Source organism: Andrographis paniculata, unplaced genomic scaffold (assembly GCF_009805555.1).
Source record: "Andrographis paniculata isolate CXL003 unplaced genomic scaffold, ASM980555v1 Contig65END, whole genome shotgun sequence".
Taxonomy (NCBI): domain Eukaryota; kingdom Viridiplantae; phylum Streptophyta; class Magnoliopsida; order Lamiales; family Acanthaceae; genus Andrographis; species Andrographis paniculata.
Genome location: NW_026137601.1, coordinates 1,458,745 through 1,478,819, shown reverse-complemented (window position 1 = coordinate 1,478,819; position 20,075 = coordinate 1,458,745). Strand labels below are relative to the sequence as shown.

Here is a 20,075-nt window from a genome sequence, read left to right as displayed (position 1 = left end):
TTATGAGATTTTTTTGTTAATTAATATTGAAAATTGTAATATTCTTTGTGACAGACAATTTATTATTATTATAATTATTATTTAAATATTTTGAAAAAAAAAAAGTAATATATATTTTTATTAAAAGCAATATAGAAATAAAAGAACGAATCATACATATATACTTAATATTTTTTATTTAAACTATACTTAAGCTCTGTTTATATAATATTTTAAAATTTTTGATATTATTTATTAATAATAATTAAAAAAAGGTCACATTAAATTATCATATGAATTTATTAATGTATTAATTATCCTAACTCTAATAATTAATACCACATAAATTAAACGAGCTTACGGCGTGTGTGATTAATTGTACAAAGACCAAATACTTAGGGTTTAGAGATTTTGAAGTTTTCAAAATTTTAAAATAATAAAAAATTATTCCCTCCTCCTACTAATTTTGTATTCAATTTTTTTTTTTTTTTTTTAATGAGCTTCAATATGTAAAATATTGATTGAAATTTTTTATATTAAAAAGTTGTATAGTTCTTTTCTAAAAAAAAAAAAGGAATAAATCATAATATTTTCGGAAGACAAACAAAAAAAACAAAATGAACACAATTTTAGACGAAAGGGCCTAATATTATTTAACGGGATGTTTTTTATATAAAAAATATATTTGATGTGCTTTTTTTTTTTTCAAAAATTAGGTACTATCAAAATTCTAAAATTATTTTACAAGCAGAACCCTTATCTTTCAAGTATTTTTTATAGAAAAATATGAGATTGTAAATGGTCCAAAAGAAAAAAAAAATGATGTATTTTTAAGTTTGATTTTATTTTATTGTTTCCTTATATAAACAAATAAATTATTATTATTATTATTATTATTATTATTATTATTATTATTTTATAACAAATCATTATATTTAAATTATTATTCAAAAACTATACTCTAGAAGAAAATACCATTGGCGTCTCAAATTCACTGATCAATTAGAATAATTCATCGCATATATTTTATTGCTTAAGAATGTTGAATGGATTGTGACTTTATTTTTTATTTTTTATTTTTTATTTTTATGGTAAATAGTATTATTGGTCAATTTCTTATTCGTCTTATATAATTTATATAATCTTGATTGGATTAGAGACTAGATCAGAGTCAACAGCAAATTAATTCCAGTACGTTACCTCTTGTGTTTAGTTATTAGTATTAGTCTGAGTATTTGCTTCATTTATTGTTATTATTTTTATTTGAATGGATAAAATAGCATATTTATACAGAAAAATGTAAAAAATCGTATGGCCAAATAAAAAAGTAATATTTGTTTTTTTCACGTAATATTTTTAATATGAGTATTATATTTGATTGTAAGACAAAAATACCTTTAATAGTATTGTGTAATAAAAAATAATGATATTTATATAATATATTAAAAATTGTAAGGTATTTATTATGTTAGGTAGATATTACAATTACTCTATTTAGAAATTATATATATATTTTTTCAGATAGACAAAAATAGAAAATGACAAAATAAGTGGACAAACGAAAATAAAAAATAATGATATTAAACGAGACGGAGGGAATATTATTCTAAATAGGTATGTTTGTTTATCCAATTCATGATTCATCATGAGTGTTCAAAGACGACCAAAATACTTTTACTAATTCGATTGATGGGTTTTTTTTTTTATAACAATTTTTTTTTTATCATTTAATATTTTTTTCTCCTAACATTTATTAATTTTTTTCTCTAAACTATTAGGTCAAAATAATTTTTTTTTTTTTTCATGTTATACTATTAATAATCAATTTTATATTAAAAATACCACATTAATATATATATATATATTTTACATTACATTTCAAATTTTCATTATTCAAAATTCTAATAAACAAACACATCCAAAAAAAACTTCCATCCAATAGAACCCTAATTTCCACAAATCACCACCTATAAAAACCCTAATTCCGCCATGCAAGAACCTCCACCTACACACACAGCTACACAAATTAATTGAATTAATTAATTACTAACAGCAGCAGCAGCCATGAATTCAGACAACACAAGGTTTCTTACAACACTCATCTCCTTCCTCATCCTCGGCGGCGCCGCCGTCCACGGCCAGAACTCCAACCAGGACTTCCTCGACGCCCACAACGCCGCCCGGCGGAATGTCGGCGTCGGGCCGATGACGTGGGACGTCAACGTGGCGAACTTCGCCCGGAATTACGTCAACTCGCGGCTCGGCGACTGCAACATGGTTCACTCGCCGAACCGGCCGGGTTACGGCGAGAACCTGGCCAAGGGCAGCGGGGCCTTCACCGGTCGGGCCGCCGTGAACCTGTGGGTGTCGGAGAAGCAGTACTACAACTACGGTTCGAACAGCTGCGCGCCCGGCCGTGTCTGCGGCCACTACACGCAGGTGGTCTGGCGCAACTCGAACCGGCTCGGCTGCGCCCGGGCGCGCTGCGCCAACGGCTGGTGGTTCGTGTCGTGTAACTACGCGCCGGCCGGGAACTGGGCCGGCCAGCGCCCTTATTGATTCATTACGGTCGGACCGCCAACGTCGTTTTCAATTAGAAATAAATATATGTGAATGTGTGTTCTTATATGCATGCAGTAATAATATTTGGAATTACGTTTGTATTGAAAATTTGAAAAATGTTTTGATTAATGAATAAATTGTGCTGTTATTAAAAAGGAATATAATTTTTTATATGTATTTTAAATACTCCCTCCGTCCCCAATCTATCTATCCATTTGTTTTTTACACGGAATTTTAGAAATATTAGTATTATATTGGGATAAAGTAGAAATAAAGGTAAAAAGACTAAATTAACCCTATTAGTATTGTATGATATAAAGGTAATGACATTTGTGTAATATATTGTAAATTAAAAGGGTATTTATAATGTTAGGTAGATAGTACAACTACTTAAAAAAAAAAAAAAAAAAAAGAAAACAAATATTTTATTATGGGACGGACCAAAATGAAAAAATGGATAGATTGTTAAGGGACGGAGGGAGGGAATATATATATATATATATTGAGTACCCACACATTAAAATATATTGGAATGAATTAGGTGCTTAATTAAAGAGTTCACGGGCTGAATTTCATCATCATCATCGTCAATTAATTAAATTATATATTTAATTAAAATAATTAGATTTAAATTAATTATGTATATTTATTTTAGCTTATGCTAAATTATTTTTCATGCTTTCAAACACAAGTTTTTGAAATATGCAAAAATTATTTTAAGTTAAAATTACTGTTTTATCCATCATAATAATAATTAAATTCAATTTTTTTAAAGTAGATACTTAATAATACTGAAAACTTAAAATAATTAAATATAAATAATATTTTAAAATAAACCAGACCAAAAAAATATAAATTCTTATTAAATATAAATTCTTTCAATTCAATATATTTTAATTTTTAGATACATATATTTCTCTACCAAATTATTAGTAGTGTAAATCAAAATACTCTTATTACTTGATCAACATGCAAGAAATTTTGAATTTTGATGTTGGAGTATATATATATGGAATATAGATAATATTCCATCCGTCTCATATACCATGTCTGCTACACTGAAGATATTGTATTTTATGAGAAGTGTAATTAGTAGATAATTAAAAATTTATTAGTGAAAATAATTATCTTATAATATAAATAATTATAAATTAAGATAACTAATTAGTTTAATTAAAATTAAAAAAATAAATTAAAAGTTTAAAATGAGATTAAAGTGTGTAATTATTTAAAAAAAAAAAAGAAAGTGATATGGAATGTGGAACGGACAGAAACGGCAACGTAGATATGATATGGGTGACGAAAGGAGTATTAATTATGTAGTATACTATTTTCATTTATAATGCAAATATTAAACAATATTTTTAAAAAATTCTACAATAAATTAACATGTAGCAATTTGGCCAATATAACTAATAAAAACCCTAATCAAGTTTAATAATTAACAATTAATTCGTACATAGCAACTTGGTCAATGTAGTATCATACAAAATACGCTGTCAATTGTATTCATTGAATAATAAAAAATAATAATAATGAAAATTTAATATTGCTGCCATGCTATGCTATGCGGGGATATAGGTACTGTATGTGAATTTACTATTTATATTTAAATAATATCATGTTTTATAAATATATATATATATACATATATATTTTTTTTAAAAAAATTAAGTTTGTATTTGTATATATATTGTTTATTATGAGGTGAAATAATGGACATATATGTATTTTGTTGTTGGATTTAATTTGCGAAATTAAGAAATACTCCCTCCATCCCAGAACTATAGTTTGTGTTTCAGAACTATAGTTTGTATTGTGTTTGACATGAGATATAAGGAATATTGATATTATATTAGTAGTGGGTAAAAGTACAAGTAAAATTTTTTTTTTGCTCTTACGAATGTATTAGTGTAAAAAGTAGTGACAATTGTGTAATAATAATGAAAAAGTAATGGTAGTTTTATAGTGATATAGTTATTTATGAAAATGAGACTATTGTTTTGGGACAAATAAAAATCGTAAACATGACTATTGTATTGGAGCGGAGAGATTACTATAATTTTTTTGGGGGGGGGGGGGGGGAATTCAAGTAAACAAACTTTTCGATTTTGTTTGTTTTTAATATTTATTATTTTTAAAATATATACTTTTACAATAACAAACTACTCCATTAATCGTCTTAATCTAAAGTTCTTCTATTTTTCACACAAAAAAAAATATATATTTTATTTTAGTAAAAATAATTATACACTAATACTACAAATATTCTTAATTTAGATTTAAAGTACAAATATATTATTACACATATAATTACTTTATACATAAAATTAATTGACAAAAATGTCGGAACTTAAACATTTTCAATAACCAATAAAGTATATTACTCCCCCATCCCACTTAATTTATTCATTTTTTCTATTTTCGTCTATCCCTCATAATTTGTCATTTTTTTCTATTTTCGTCTATCTCACATAATTTGTCTATTTTTTCTATTTTTGTATGTCCCACATAATTTATCATTTTATTTTTTGAAAATATAATTATACACTTTAATCACATTTTAAAATTCATAATTTATAATTAATTATTTTAATTAAATTATTTAGTCATCATAATCTCAATCTATAATTATTTTTATTAATACATTTTTTAATTATTTACTAATTACACAATACCTAAAATAATATATCTAAGCTAAAGTGGAGAAATTAAATGAAATAAAAATAGTATCTTTTAAACTACTACAAAATTTCAAAGGGGCACGTATTATTTTTTTTATAAAATATTTAATAATAATAATAATAATAATAATAATAATAATAAATATTTAATGAGATATTTTTACTTTTCCCAATAGTTAAGGATAAAAAAGATTAAATACTAAAGTAAATGCTTTGCTTGTTGATTTTACTATTTAGTTTATTAAAAAAAATATATATATTTTATATTACCATGAAAATTACTTTTTTTCACATATCTCATAAATACTTATATTATTTACATAATATTAAAAAAATATTTATTCAAAGTATTTATTTTAATTCAAAATTTTAATACTCAAATCCAAAGCTCACTCCCAGAGTTTATAGAGAATTATTTATGTAATACTTCCACCATATCAAAAATATAATTTTATTGTATTGGATACGAAATTTAAGAAATATTGATATTATATAGGTAGTTTGTAAAAAGTAATGATAAATGACTTTTTTGCCCTTGTGAGTATATTAGTGTAAAAAATAATGACAAATGTGTAATAATAATAAAAAAAGTAGTGATAATTTTATGGTGATATGATTATTTATGGAAATGAGACTATTATTTTGGGACGAACAAAAATGGTAAACAAAACTATTGTATTAAGACGGAGAGAGTATAAAAATAATAAATATGTAATATATTAATATTTAAAAAGAATATATTTGTTGTTTTGACAAAAATAACACTCTTAGTTTGATTATTTAAATACAAATCGCTACTATTCATGTTGTGCGATTTTTAATAAAATTACAATATTTGTTTTTTTACAAAATTTAAATCAAAATACTATTCAAATAAATACTTTATTTAAAATTAATTTGAAATCACAATCTACCTCGAATTAAAATACATATATATACATTTTAGAAATAATGGCGTGTATCATTCGGGAGTTGAACTCCCTGTAGTTGGGAAGAAATTTCTTGACAAGTTCATTACTAAATTAGTAAAATTAAAGATATTTTCAGAAAATTGAATAAATAGTATATATATATATATTTCATATATATGTCCGGATCTGTAGTGAAAATGCGAACATGCGCTTGTCTTGTCAAACAAGTTGCATTCATTCTTGAAATTTAATTTAATAGTTCATATTTATCTATTTTGAAGTATTTTATTTGGACACCAAAATTTAAATAGTATAAATTATATATTTAGAAAGAATTTTTTTTTATATAATTTAAATAAATAATTTTTTTTATTATTATTATAAGTTAATTTTATAAAAAAAATATAAAATTTGAAAGGTAAATAAAGTATATATTAATTGAGAAAAGATGAAAATAAATAAATTTTAGATAAATTAAATATTAAAAATTTAAATTTAATTAATCTATATTTATTAAATATATTTAAAATTAATAAATTTATTAACAATAAAAATAATAATAATAATTTTTTATCGGACAAAAAAAGAGTATTTAGAAAATAAATAATAATAATAATAGCGAAACTGTGTGATAAACTGATAATGAAGGTACTGTTTTCCTTCTTCAACTGTCCCAAACTCTCACTTGTACGCAAATTCTCGTGGAATGAGATCCTTCTGCCACTGCGAGTAGGAGCTGTAGGGGCCTCCCAATTCGCATAATTTGATCCGTTTTGGAAGCATTTGGGATTGCTTATTTGGGAATATTGCTTTCGTGAACTGATTGATGCTTTCGGTTTAGCTGCTGGTTCTGTGTTTGCTCTGTACTCGAGGTATTTCAGCTGCTTATTTTTGTTTATGATTCTTTTCCTGCTTTTCTCTCTTGCGGATTTTTCTAGATTGCTTTCCTATTTTAGTTTTTTTGCTGTTTGTTAAGTTATTTGTGGAAAACTAACTGAAGAAATCGACAGTTTTACGGGTGTTTATAGTGGAATTGGATTTTGAGCATCTGAGTGCAATGATGAAATCTTTGGATTTCTGAATTGGTTTTCGCTTCTAATAGATCGTTTGTGGAGTGGTTTTGTGGAATTTGTGAGGATTCTGTTTTGACTTCAGTTCCTTAGGGTTTCGCCACGGAAATTGAGGAATTGGTCAAATAGTGTTCGAAGTTCTTGCGACTTGTCTGTGGGGACTTGTCCAAAGCTTGGCTGCTCTAAGTAGTGTCAAAATCTTCTTTCTGGTAGATCTTAAGTAATGGATTTATATGCTGTTTGTAAACATGAGTACTGCAGAAGTTGAGCCTAAGAGGGAAATTTGGAATTATATTCCTGCTGTTTGTAATGAAACTATTGAACCCATTAGTGCCAAAATTTACTTTCTGGTAGAATCTGTTTGTAATCTTTCGATTATGCAGAAGTGAAGTATGTGAGTGGAATTGTGAACTGTATTCCTGCTGTGAATACTGAATTAAACTATAAGATCGTCTTTGTATGCATGCCTTGGAATTTTGAGGAAATTCTCCTGCTCAAAGTTGATAAGTAGAACATTTGTTGGAAATGCTGCTCTATTATGTAATAATGTGCTTATGTTGAGCTCACAAATGCACTTTCTAGAGTTATTCTTGGATTTTATTCGATTTCTTATAAAGAGCCACTGGTGATCTGAATGGCAGGTTATGTTCCAATAAGGAGGGGCAAGAAAAGTATATAGGTTCGATATTGAAGATATCTTTTTTGCTAAATAAGTATGTATAGGCACTCACCCAGTAGGAACCAGAGATCGAAAAGGATCAAGGTGAAGCACATTTTGCAGATTTGTTTGTTGGTTGCTGTTTGTTTTTGGCTGTTATACCAAGTTAAACATTCCCATGACAAGAGGAAAGAGTTCAGCGGAAGTGATGGAAGAGGCTTGATTCAAAGAGATGGCAGCAGTGATCGTGTAAAATTCGGAAGGAAAGATATTCAGGGTGGGGTGAAAGGATCATTTGCTAAGAATGTAAATCACGATGAACCTGAAGAGGAAGAGGAAGATGAAGGCACTAGAGAAGAAGCGAAAGAAAATAAGAGTGAAGATGATGTGCTTGGAGGCAAGAAGATTGGAGAACATGAGGATGAAGCAACGGAAGGTGGAGATGATGAAGTAGACGTGCATGAGCTAGAGAGAACTGACGATGAAAGAGAAGAGGATTTGGAAGATAGATTCGAGAATGATACTCACGAAACGGATTCTATCAATGCTCATGGTCAGGGGGAGAAGGAAGCACGCGAGGAACATTACAAGGCTGATGATGCATCTAGTGCCGTGGCTCATGAGGGCCTAATGTCCACTACTGAAAATGAGAACGAGTCTAGAGAGAAATCTACGGATAATCCTCACAATATTTTAGAAGAGGGAAAGAATGATAATGAAAGTGAAGGTGAGGAAAGGAAAGATTCAGAGCTCGGAGCTGCTGGAATGGCTAGAGATGAAACCATGGATGGAATTTTAGACAACTTGGAGAATGACACGTCTACTAACAACACGGTGACAGAAGGGTTCGATGAACATTTGGCGAGCAATAGCACTCCTGAAGTTGCAATGGACAATCCCTCACAAAATTTAACCGAGAGCAAGAGTGAGTTAGATCATGATCCAGAAACTCTCACCAACAATACATCCAGCGAAGATTCTGACCTCAAAGTTACCGATTCCAGTCATACCAATGATTCTATTGTGAGTGCAGATGGTGCTGGTGTGGGTTCTAATTCAACAGATTCAATAGAACTGAAAAATGCAGATTTGCACTCCGAGGAGTCGTCTATTTCATCTAATAATGATACACAGTCTGCATCAGAAACCATTGATAAAACTGGTACTTTCAAGCAAGCAAGAACTGATGGATCTCCACCTAAGAAGAAGGATGAAATCGAGGCTGAAAACTCAGATGTAAACAGCAGTACAGACGGTTCTACAGAATCTACACCGGTTGAAAATCATTTAGATGATCTACACGGCACCATAGATGTTTCTGATACATCCAATACCTTGGAAGAAAATGATGTTCGCATGGATCTCGATACACTTCCCAAGTTAGAAACCGAGGGAACAAATAGCAGAGATGTTGCTGCAGAATAAAGTAATGGATTTAGCAAGGTAGTGTTAGTTCTATCGATTTCCATCAATTGAATGAAGTTCATCCTCATTTTCTTTTTTCTTGAACACTAAGCATCCTCTTTGTTTTTGTGTGTACCAAAATTTTATTTTTTCTGTCGGTGCTCTTATTCTCAAAACGTTGCTGTTAAAACTCAGCCAAATTCGAGGATTACTTGTGTTCTCTGTACAATCCATCATTTGTTTTCATCTATATTCGAATCCTACTTCCATTTTCCTCTTGTTCTTCAACTGATTACTGAGCTCTTTTCCTGTGTGCTGATGATATCTTTGATGTTTGAATACTGAACATTCTTGGAAGATATTTCTTGAAATGGTGAAGTTGATTAAGATAGCATTGAGAATGATTGCTGATGTGGGCTTCCAGTTATTGATATTCTTGGAAGGTCATATTTAATTGCTTGAAAATTTCAGGCAGTAAAATTGAGGATTGTCACACATTTTTCACCTGTGATATGATTGACTGGTGAGTACAGCTGTCTGAAAGTATTACTATTTTAGTTCATATTTTGTGGCTGAAATTTAGTTAGAGACTTTGAGAGAATCAAGAACCTAGTTCATTCCAGTCTGGATGAGAAATTGATGCTTTTGAATTCAAATCTACTTGATACTTGTTTTATTTTATTTTATTTATTTAATCAAGTTTGAATATGTGTGTGTACCAATAGCAGATGTATTATAGATACCAACTGGTGCTTGTGGGTGCCAACTCACAGTCCCAATAATATATCCACATTTCGCAGCAAAGCGAAGCAAAATTGAAATAAAAATATTCTCACCAGAAAATTAAAAACAAAACAACCTTCTGAATTAATGTTTTTTTGATTTTGTACAAATGAAATGAATCAATCAATCCTTTGAAGAAAGCCAAAAACTGAGACAAAATAATGCTGACGGTACTGTACACTCCTGGCAAGAAATTTTAATATAGAAAAAATGAACCTGCTCCAAACCCGACCCGATCGGAACAAAAACGGTTACACCCGCTCCGACTGCCTCAGCTCCTTCCGCAGCTTCCGCGAAAACGGAGCGCACGCATCCACGCTCATATCCATCGCCGCCGCCAGCGCCACAAACGCCGCCGCGTCCTCCGTGCAGCTCACGTGCTGCGCCCCGACCTCCACCTCCGGCCGGCTGCCTTTCCTGTCTCCGCCCACCGTCGACGACATCACGAATCCTCTGTACAGAAGGTGAGCCCACGACCCGGATCCGGGGGCCGACCCGAGATCCGACCCGGATGCGGAGCTCAAGTCGAAGCTGCTACCGGGGCTGGTCATCGGCGTGGGACCGGTGGTGACGTCGATGCTAAACTTCCCGCCGGAGTTGGCGCTGACGTCCGAATTGGCGAGCGGGACGGTGTCGATGCCGCCGTCGGGGATGAGGTCGAAGCGGTAGCCGAGGCGGTGGCGCTCCCGCCAGGCCTCCAGGCGGCCCCACGGCTTCCAGGTGCCGTGTCCCGGCCGGAGAATCAGCCACGCCCCTGGATTTGACCGGCTCACTCTGTCGCTGCCCGGAGAAGATGGCACGAACGGCGTCACCATGGACGCCGCCGCCACCGGCGACCCCGACAGGTCGTGAATCGTGATCGACCATCCTTTCCGCTCCCTCGCCGCCTGCTCGCCCTCCGCCGCGCCGGCGCTGAAGCAACCCGTCGACGTGCCCGGCTCCATTGAAGAAGACCTCGATCTCAAAATCCTCTCCGTCGAATTCCTGAACGCGAACTTGCAGGTGAAAACCGGCTGCCGGACATTGTTCTCGTTCACCTGAAAAATCTGCGGGCTGCACTCCGGCTCGCCGTCGAACCGGAATACGAATCTCGGGTCGGGTTCCGTCCTCACATTCACATGCAGTTTCAGATCCGACCCGGAAACCGCGACCCACCCGTTCTGCACCACGGAAGCCCTAACAGTCCCATTCTCTAGAACATTCTTCAAATCCAACTGCACCACAGCAGCGCCGACGAGCTTCCCGCCCTTTAAAAACCCACAAACGCCTTTCCCCCTTCTCCGGCGGATCTCAATCTTCAAATTCGAGAAACTTCTCGATCTCTCCGTCACCAATTTCTCCAATTCCGCTCTGCGCATGGTGAAACACCCCTGAATTTTGCTCTCCACGGCATCGTTTCCGGCGAGCACGGCAACGTCGTCGGAAATCTGCGCCGGAAATCCCTTGAGCTTGAATTTACAGTAATGGTGGAAGGAATACGCCGCGGAATCGTCCGGCAACCTCAGCGCTAAATTACTTATCACAATCCGCACGAAAGGGCACGGATCCATTAGAAACCAATTCCGAAACCTCAGAAGCAGATTCAATGAAGAAGTAATCTACAATTGAAGAAATCATGAGCAGAACGGAACACATATATGTATGGATGGCGAGATGAGGGACAGGCTGGAGTGGGGGGACATACGTGCGGAATGAGCTGTGAGCGCACGGACGTTAAATGCCAGCAAAGAGGTATCATCGATTAATTTAATTACTGTTTTCATCATCATAGTTATGATCATGATCAGGTTGTCCATTGTGATTGTCTTCTGCCATGATTTGTCGTTTTGTGGCCAGCTGGAGTTGTCATTTACTTGTTGATTTTTTTTTCTTTTGAATTTATTTGAATGTTCAATCCAATTCATTGGATTACAGTTGTCGAGCTTTATTTCCATTCTAATGGTGAGGAAGACGATGACTTTCATTGGACCACTCAAAACTTAGGCCCACAGATAATTTAAAATAATATGTAAAATTTTAAATTAATTGGCAATTAGAATGTCCTCCTTTGGATTTATGATTGATATTTGTCAAAGTTAAAAAATTAGTTTTTCAACAATGATGGTATTTAATTGTTATCACAAGCATGAAAAATTTTAAAATTAATTGGCAATTAGAATGTTCTCCTTTAGATTTATAACTGGTATTTGTCAAAGTTAAAAAATTAAATATTTATCTTTTCAACAATGATGGTATTTAATTGAATTTCACAGGTAATATTTTTTCTAGTTTCGGTGATTTTATCTGTTAGGTGATTATCTTATTACTCCCTCCCCTCCATCCCACGTAATGTCATAATTTGTCCCTATTTTCTATTTTCGTCCGTCCTATATAACTTGTCTTTTCTATTTTTGGAAATATAATTACGAGCTTTAATCGCATTTTAAATTTTAAATTTTATAATTTTTTTAATTTTAATTAAATTATTTAATTATTTTAATTTTAATCTATAATTATTTTTACTAAATAATAATTATTTTATTAATATATTTTTTAATTACTTACTAATTATACTTTTACCAGTATCTAATAGTACCATGAGAGAAAGTATTATTTATAGTATTAATATTTTAAATATTTCCATTTTGTCAGAGAGACAGCTAATGGACACTGTGCTGCATTGAAATGAAGAAAATGCTGCAAAGTGTGGTGAGAAACGACCTTGGAAGCTCCATGGACTCCCTGGTCCAGATGCATCCCCTCAAATCATGCTGTCGACTGCCTATTATAATAAGCGGTACGTATTTATCTGGTGTTTGAGTCCCAGGAGCTCCTACGAGCTACTGTTGATCTTTAAACCTAGTTTATTAAGAAAGAGTAGTAGTATTTAATTTTTGTTGGAAAAAGAAAAAATAAAAGAAGAGAAAATCTTTAAATAAAACGTATGCCTAAGTCAGCAGCAGCCCAACACACCTAACTATTGTTGCCATCTCTTCTTCTACAACAATAGTAATGATATCATTTAATTAATTAATTAATTAGTTAGTTAGAGTAAAATGAAAGACAATATGATATGATATGATGATAATGGACAAAATGCCAGTTATTACAAACGTATGCATGCTAGGCTGGTTTCATAAATAAATTAATTAAATAGATCATAATTGATTAATGTAGCAGCATTGGCAACACTAGTGTAGTGTACTACACACACTATACTATGTTTGTAATGGGCAAGGAAGCTAGATTTGTGGGTTTTGTTTTAAAGTTAGGTTAGAATAATTAAAGTAGAAACAAACAACATAGAGAAAAGAATAGATGAGGAACATCATCATATCATATCATTAAAATTTTTATATCCGTTGGAAATGGGGACAAGACAACAATGATCTGATACAAGAAATACAGATAGATAGATAGAGAGATGTTGCTGAAAAAATGAGGACAAAGACAAGGACAAAATGGACTCTCTCTCTCACTCACATACTACTTGTATTGTAATTGTAGTATTGTGTATGATAAGAGCTAGGCACACATGCATTACATTGCATTGTGGTCCGGCATCCTACCTAACATATAAATGCTCTGGAAGTAAAGTCAAACTGACGAACCATGGTTGGTAAGATCCGAAAGCGTCAGGGTTTTAAACCTATGATCTCATGAGTACGAGTTCACCCTCACACCACCGTACCATTTCTTATAGGACCTAAAATAAATAAATAAATATCCGAGTTGGTGTCCCGTATGAGGATGAATTCGTGAATTCAAACCCTTAACATCTAAATTTGATTTGTCACACATAGTAGGAGTCTTTTGAATATATATGTAATATAAATGTTTAAAAAAAATCAAAAGAAAGAAAATCACTCCACAACTATACAAAAATGAGTATTTAGGACCTATAGAGTGATAGAGGAAAATACTTTTTTGCATTGCCATGATCCTCTAAAAATACATTATAGCTTGTTTGCGGTGGTTTTCAATTGAACTTTGTTATTCTAAATTTTTTCACTTAAAAAATATCAAATTAAACACTTAATTTTTATTTATTATATTATACTAAAATTTAATATTTTAAATCATATCAAACAAACATTTCAATTCAATTTTATTTTATTCAAAGCTCAAAGTCAAAATCAAATACCACAAACAAACACAAACATAATAAGTTTTCTTATTGTAATTTTTATTTAATTTTTTAATATAAAATATTTACTTGATACTTCAAATAGAGTTTTTTTAATAAAACATTTTAATATATATTATATGATATAAAAATAAAATAAAACATTTTAATATATATTATATGATATAAAAATAAAATAAAACATTTTAATATATATTGATGGCTTTAGTTATGCTTAATATCACTCCAAGAGAAAGCTTGTAGATTTCTACCAAAAGCAACACTCGAAACAAGCAAATATCACAAAAACACAACCATGAAAAATAACACAAGTCCCCAAAGAACCAATCAAGATCAAAGTCTTAAAAGCATCCTTAAAACCACAAACATGGATGCATCAAAAACTCGAACCGAACCGAACCGAACCGAACCACCTCATCCCGACCAACCGCAACCATCGTGCTCCGACGACGACGATGGCTGATCAGGGTTCGGGTTAGGTTTAGAGTTAGAGCTTTCTCCGACGTAACCAATCGGGATCGCGCAATTATTGACATACGGCGCATAGTTGATCCTGTTGCGCATCTTCTCGTCAAAGCTGTTCTTGAACCCCATAATAGCCTCCTTGAGCATGCCGAGCTGGTTGTAATCGAACTCGTCGAACGTCCCCGGGAACCACCGCTGCCGCACACCGGCCTTCCGGATCGCGTCGATCTCCTCCCCGTGATGCCGTTCCACCCTCAGCATACTCTCCAATTGGGTCAGCTCCAAGTTGAGCTCCCGGATATTCGAGTTACGGTGCGCCTCCATGATCAGTCGGGTCGCATCGTTAGGGAGCATCGAGTTGTCGTTATGATCCGCGTCGTGCTCACTCTCTGTTTTCATGAACCTATACACGTAAAATATTGCGTGGAAAAAGTTATATACGATCGGGTAGTGTGTATTTTGCGAAATAATCTTAACAAGACCTATCAAACACCGTTTTGGCGTTGGGATGTCCGAAGCAATAGGGTTTGTCGGCCGGTGAGAAGACAACCATGGCGGCTTCTGAGCCGCACAGAGTGCAAAGCTCGCTTGCTTTTTTGAAAAGACCGGCGCGGCGTTTCGAGAATGTGACTTGTAGATTGCTCCGATTGGCCATTTTTACCATTTTTACTTTTTGGCGGCCTTTATTTTTTCGAACTCGAGTTTGAGTTTGAGTTTGATCTTGAATTTGATCTGATGAGTCACTATTGTTGTTCATGGTGAGATGAAAAAGATGAATAGTGTTGGAAAAAATTAGGGTTCATTTATAGGAGTATGATTTATGTAATGGAGATCTTATGTTTCCCTTAGTGCATTTGTTACATTAAATTGAGGATTCAAGTAGTTTACCTTAATGGGACAAAGTTAAATTTTGAATGAAAAGTTATGTGGATTTAAAATTTTGAAATTGATTTGAGTTTGGTTAATTTATTTATTGAATTACAAGATAATTAATTGATTGTGCATGCACTGTTTTTTTAAGGTAATTTTTATTACTGGCTTTTTTTTTTTTTTACTAATGCATGTATATTGTATGAATTTGTGGAATGTTTCATGTCTTATACTTTATTTGACAAATTGTTTAAATGAATATTTTTAAATGTAAATTGATATTTTTTTATATAATATTATTTAAATATTATATTTAATAACTTAAAAAAATCAAATAAATATAACAATATATTATTTATATTACGCTGATGTATGTATATATTATATTTTTTTATTACTAAGAGGGAGTAATATACCTAAATCTGCAAAAATTCGTCTCCATATAATCTGGACGGATAGAGTATGTATTTGATATTTTTATTGGAAAATTAATAATAATAATAATAATAATAATAACAATAATAATAAATGGATTGAAAAATACATCCATCCAAATACAAAGTGAACTGTTAATTATATACTTTTGTATGACATTTGATCATTTATTGGAAAATTAAGAATTAAATAATAATAATAATAATAATAATAATAATAGATTAAAAGAAAATTCTGAGACACACAGCCCTTAATTTTATGATTATTTTCAAATTTAAAACACTACTTTTTACTCTTATAGAAAAATATATATATCCAGGATATGAATTTAATATACTGAATTAAAGAGAAAATCATGTTAAAATTTGATTATATAACATTTATCAGCACCAAATTCATTTCCATAAATATACATTTTGTTTTTTTTTTTCTTTTAAAATATGGAAAATAAATATTTTTCCATTAAAAAAAAAAAAAAAAAAAGAGCGCGCGATTAGAAAAAGAAAATTATCAAACATCCTTTCCAACGGCTAGGATCTCTTTTCCCGTGCAAAGGTCAGATTCAAATTTACAACTAGCCGTTACAACATCCCTTCAAATCAATTCCCAAATCTCCATCATATCATTTTGAAATATTCTCTTCAGTTGATCAAATTCTCTTCTCCCCACTCTCTGATTCCACCGTAACGACTCTCAATCAGCTCTCCAATGGCGGCCGCTCATTCTAACAGTAACAGATCCCCGTCCCCGATGGCTGCCGGCTCCAGGCCTATCAACCCGAACTTAAGAAATTTAGAGAACAATTCGGCGGTCCGGCGAAGTTTCAGCGTCAAACCATCGGTGTTCACAAATCCGAGACGACTCGATCCGACTACACCTGCCAATAGTCCCTCAGGTTTGTCGTTCTATCTGTTTATTCGATTTTAGGTGTGCCTACTATGTGTATTTCTCAGTAATTGCTTAGCGCGGCTGTGATTTGGGGATTTAGGGTTTATCGATTTAACTAAGCCCTAGTTTTTGGTAATTTTTATAGTTCCGTTCATTGTGAATGTCCTTGAGTGAGTTAGTGCTTGTTGTTTGGATGAACTTGCAGATTTTGGAAGAAGACACTCTGTGGATTCTTATCCAAAAGAGAAGGAGAATTACGAAAAGGATCACAACATAAAACCTTCAAAATTTCATCCTTCAGCAAAAGGCTCAAAACATTTTATGTCACCTACAATTTCTGCTGCCTCAAAGTTCACTCCATCACCCAAAAAGAAAGTGTTGGTAGAGAGGAATGATCCTGTACGCACCTCGATTTCATTGTCTGATGGAAAAGCCATGTTTTATTCTCCCATTTCCACCAGAGATTCAACCAGAGACTCAGTAGAATTGGAGCCAAAAGCGGAAATGGAGAATCACAACAAAGGTCAGGGAATCGAGTGTTCATTGAACTCTGATTTAGCAAGGAAACAAGCTGTCCTGGAGGGCACTCAAGTGTCCAAGTCTTCAAAAAAGGTGTCATTTGCAGATGTTTCTTCAGATTCTCAGGCTGAATCTCTATCGGAGTCGGTAATAACCGATGCTGATGGCTGCAAAATGGAGTTCAGTTCAAACAATGGGGTATCTTGTTCGTCGGATTCTTCTTCCATAGCTCCACTGGATCCTGACCCTTCACTGCCTCCGTATGATCCTATAACCAACTACTTGGTCCCAAGGCCTCATTCTCGTTGTTACAAGCCAATTCCCAGAGTTGAAGATCTCATTAACAAAGAGAAGGGCGTGGAGACTGATGAATTGAAGCAGCTGGAAGATAGCCTTCTGGAAGAAACCGGAGAAGAGGGCATTCGAAGTGACGACCTACAGTCAGAAGAGTTGGGTGGAAATGCTTCAGAAGATTTGGTTTCTTGTTCGTCGGATTCTTCTTCAATAGCTCCATTAGATGCTGATCCGTCCTATGATCCTAAAACCAACTACTTGGTCCCAAGGCCTCAGTTTCTTCATTACAAACCTAATCCCAGAGTTGAAATTCTCATTAACAAAGAGAAGGGCCTGGAGGCTGATGAACTGAAGCAGCTCGAAGATAGCCTTTTGGCTGAAATCCTGTCCGAAAGCTTTTCAGACACTGAAGGAGCAGAGGACACTCAAGGTGATGAGCAGCTGATCGAAGAAGGCTTGGGTGAAAATGTTTCAGCAGATTTGGTTGTAGGAATGGAAGATGAAATTGAAGACAGTCCTCATCCTCCCGAATCTTCTGAATCGTTAGTCTCTGAAGAGAATTCAGTTAAGGAAAAAGCAAAGAAGAAGCCCCGGTCAGTCTTTAGAATGATGTGTTTCTCCATGATTATCATGTTTCTAATTGGGTGTGGATATGTTTTTGTGTTCCATTCTCCTGCATTTGATGAGATATCCTTTGATGAGATGAGATTTTCGGATGTGAGCGAGCTTTATCACCGATCAAGAGTTGCTGCGGCTGCTACAAAAGTGAATTTTGATCTGCTTGCAAGGCATGTTAGTCGGTTCTCAGTGGATTCTGTGGCTTTTTTCTCCAATCTGGTTAATGATCTTCGAAGGGGGGAGGATATCGGCCCGGTGCAATTTGTGAACCTTTCTTATGCCTTGCAAGATGATGGATGGAGTTGGGGAGGAGGGAAATTCATCGAAAAAGATGTTGGCATTGCTAAGGAGATCGAAAAGGAGGATGACTTCGAAGAGGATGATAATGATGCTGAAAAGAATGTCGTTTCTGATGAGGAGTCCAATGTGCAAGAAACTAGTGAAGTCTTGGATGGCTCTAAAGAAGACAATGAAATGGAAGAGGAGCAGGATGTTGTTGATGCAACAATGGACGTATCCGAAGATGTGAAAGAAGCATCATCATCGGAAGAAGAAATTGGCAGCACACCAGTAGACAATTTAGACATAAAGTCTGCTGAATTGCAGCCTGAAACTTTTGATTACGGCAATAGCCAACGTGTGGCTGAGATTGAACTGGATCAAGTGAATCTGAATTCACATGATCAAGATAGCAGCAAACTTTCCGAAACTGAGAATTCCGAGAGTGGCAGTGATGGCATCATTGAGTCCTCATCCCCTTCCTCGGACCAGAAGATCCCATCAGATGCAAATTTTGTGGTCGAAGAAGCTGTGGAAAGTTCCATCCCATCTGATATAGGCAAGATCCAGCATCCCTATTATGAAAGAGCCGGTGGGATCTCTGCTATCATAGCTGCTGCTTCCCTGTTAGCTGTTGCTGCTGCTGCCTATACATATTATTATCGTCCTCATACGAAAAAGCGAAGTGTTGCTGTGCAAGAAAAAAGTCCATTGAAGGTTGTGAGGGAGGAGCAGACAAAGCCATGTCCTTCGAAGATGATGAGCAGCTTTGCTGCATCATCGTCTTCGTATTCGTATTCGTATAGTGTGAAGGAGACGACGACGGTGAGAGGGGTAGCGAGTGAAGCTCAAAGCGTGGAGAGGAAGAAGAAGGCAGCAGCGGGGAGGAGGCATTTCGAAAGGGAGGCATTGGCGACGAACAAAAGTGGTGGATCATCAGAGTATACGATGACAGGAGGAGGATCAGCATCAGCATCAGCATCACCTTCTTCGTATGGAAGCTTCACGACTTATGAGAGGATTCCCATGAAGAGTAACAATAATAATAGTGTAAGTAACAATAATAGCCATAATAATAATTAACAGTTGAATATTATTATGTGTTATATTTGGTGCAGGGTAATGGAGGAGGAGAGGAGGAGATGATCACTCCGGTGAGGCGATCAAGCAGGATTAGGAATCATTATCATAATACTCATAATCAAGTCACCTCTCCATAAGGTAGAATGAATTGTTGGGTTCATCATCAGTAAGTATGCTTGATTGATTTCATTGCTTGTTTAGTTTTTTTGTTTACAGTGAGTGAGTGAGTGAGTGACTGTCTCACTCCAGTTTTTTATTATTGTTATGATGATGATGATTCAGCATTAGCTGCTTATTAGTATTATTAGTAGCATAGCATAGTATTGTATTTTGAAGTTTGTTCAGTCAGACTAGAGTGTGATGAGGTAGGAGGTAACAAGATTTGTTTCAACTACTAATACTAGTTTTTTCTATTCATTTTTGCCTCCCTCAACTATTATTACTATT

The 20,075-nt window shown here is 33.8% G+C and overlaps 5 protein-coding genes across 5 annotated transcripts; 3 read left to right on the top strand and 2 right to left on the bottom strand.

The window, feature by feature from the left end:
- Positions 1 to 1,897: 1,897 nt before the first annotated feature.
- On the top strand, positions 1,898 to 2,682 carry LOC127262543 (pathogenesis-related leaf protein 4-like). The gene has a single exon (XM_051291272.1). The coding sequence runs from the start codon at positions 2,044 to 2,046 to the stop codon at positions 2,536 to 2,538; it is 495 nt and encodes a 164-aa protein (XP_051147229.1). The 5' UTR covers positions 1,898 to 2,043; the 3' UTR covers positions 2,539 to 2,682.
- A 4,091-nt stretch (positions 2,683 to 6,773) lies between these two features.
- LOC127262555 (uncharacterized) lies at positions 6,774 to 9,541 on the top strand. The gene is made up of 2 exons (XM_051291286.1): positions 6,774 to 7,008; positions 7,848 to 9,541. Exon 2 carries the CDS (start codon positions 7,922 to 7,924, stop codon positions 9,287 to 9,289), a length of 1,368 nt encoding a protein of 455 aa, XP_051147243.1. The 5' UTR covers positions 6,774 to 7,008; positions 7,848 to 7,921; the 3' UTR covers positions 9,290 to 9,541.
- Positions 9,542 to 10,111: 570 nt separating this feature from the next.
- Positions 10,112 to 11,750, bottom strand: LOC127262499 (uncharacterized). Its single transcript, XM_051291204.1, has one exon. The coding sequence runs from the start codon at positions 11,599 to 11,601 to the stop codon at positions 10,303 to 10,305; it is 1,299 nt and encodes a 432-aa protein (XP_051147161.1). The 5' UTR covers positions 11,602 to 11,750; the 3' UTR covers positions 10,112 to 10,302.
- Positions 11,751 to 14,591: 2,841 nt separating this feature from the next.
- LOC127262355 (agamous-like MADS-box protein AGL62) lies at positions 14,592 to 15,297 on the bottom strand. The gene is made up of 2 exons (XM_051291005.1): positions 15,125 to 15,297; positions 14,592 to 15,045 (listed from the first exon to the last, which is right to left on the bottom strand). The coding sequence occupies exons 1-2, from the start codon at positions 15,295 to 15,297 to the stop codon at positions 14,592 to 14,594; spliced, it is 627 nt and encodes a 208-aa protein (XP_051146962.1).
- Positions 15,298 to 16,568: 1,271 nt separating this feature from the next.
- On the top strand, positions 16,569 to 20,045 carry LOC127261990 (uncharacterized). The gene is made up of 3 exons (XM_051290444.1): positions 16,569 to 16,842; positions 17,041 to 19,595; positions 19,664 to 20,045. Exons 1-3 carry the CDS (start codon positions 16,656 to 16,658, stop codon positions 19,763 to 19,765), a joined length of 2,844 nt encoding a protein of 947 aa, XP_051146401.1. The 5' UTR covers positions 16,569 to 16,655; the 3' UTR covers positions 19,766 to 20,045.
- The last annotated feature ends 30 nt before the right edge of the window (positions 20,046 to 20,075 follow it).

What these genes read in the sequence shown, in the direction of transcription:
- LOC127262543 (XM_051291272.1), top strand. Translation starts at nt 2,044, where the DNA reads ATGAATTCAGACAACACAAGGTTTCTTACAACACTCATCTCCTTCCTC.
- LOC127262355 (XM_051291005.1), bottom strand. Translation starts at nt 15,297, where the DNA reads ATGGCCAATCGGAGCAATCTACAAGTCACATTCTCGAAACGCCGCGCC. An exon ending in GCCAAAACGGTGTTTGATAG is followed by an intron (nt 15,046 to 15,124) that starts GTCTTGTTAAGA and finishes TTACGTGTATAG; the next exon opens with GTTCATGAAAACAGAGAGTG.
- LOC127262555 (XM_051291286.1), top strand. Translation starts at nt 7,922, where the DNA reads ATGTATAGGCACTCACCCAGTAGGAACCAGAGATCGAAAAGGATCAAG.
- LOC127261990 (XM_051290444.1), top strand. Translation starts at nt 16,656, where the DNA reads ATGGCGGCCGCTCATTCTAACAGTAACAGATCCCCGTCCCCGATGGCT. An exon ending in ACCTGCCAATAGTCCCTCAG is followed by an intron (nt 16,843 to 17,040) that starts GTTTGTCGTTCT and finishes ATGAACTTGCAG; the next exon opens with ATTTTGGAAGAAGACACTCT. An exon ending in AGAGTAACAATAATAATAGT is followed by an intron (nt 19,596 to 19,663) that starts GTAAGTAACAAT and finishes TATTTGGTGCAG; the next exon opens with GGTAATGGAGGAGGAGAGGA.
- LOC127262499 (XM_051291204.1), bottom strand. Translation starts at nt 11,601, where the DNA reads ATGGATCCGTGCCCTTTCGTGCGGATTGTGATAAGTAATTTAGCGCTG.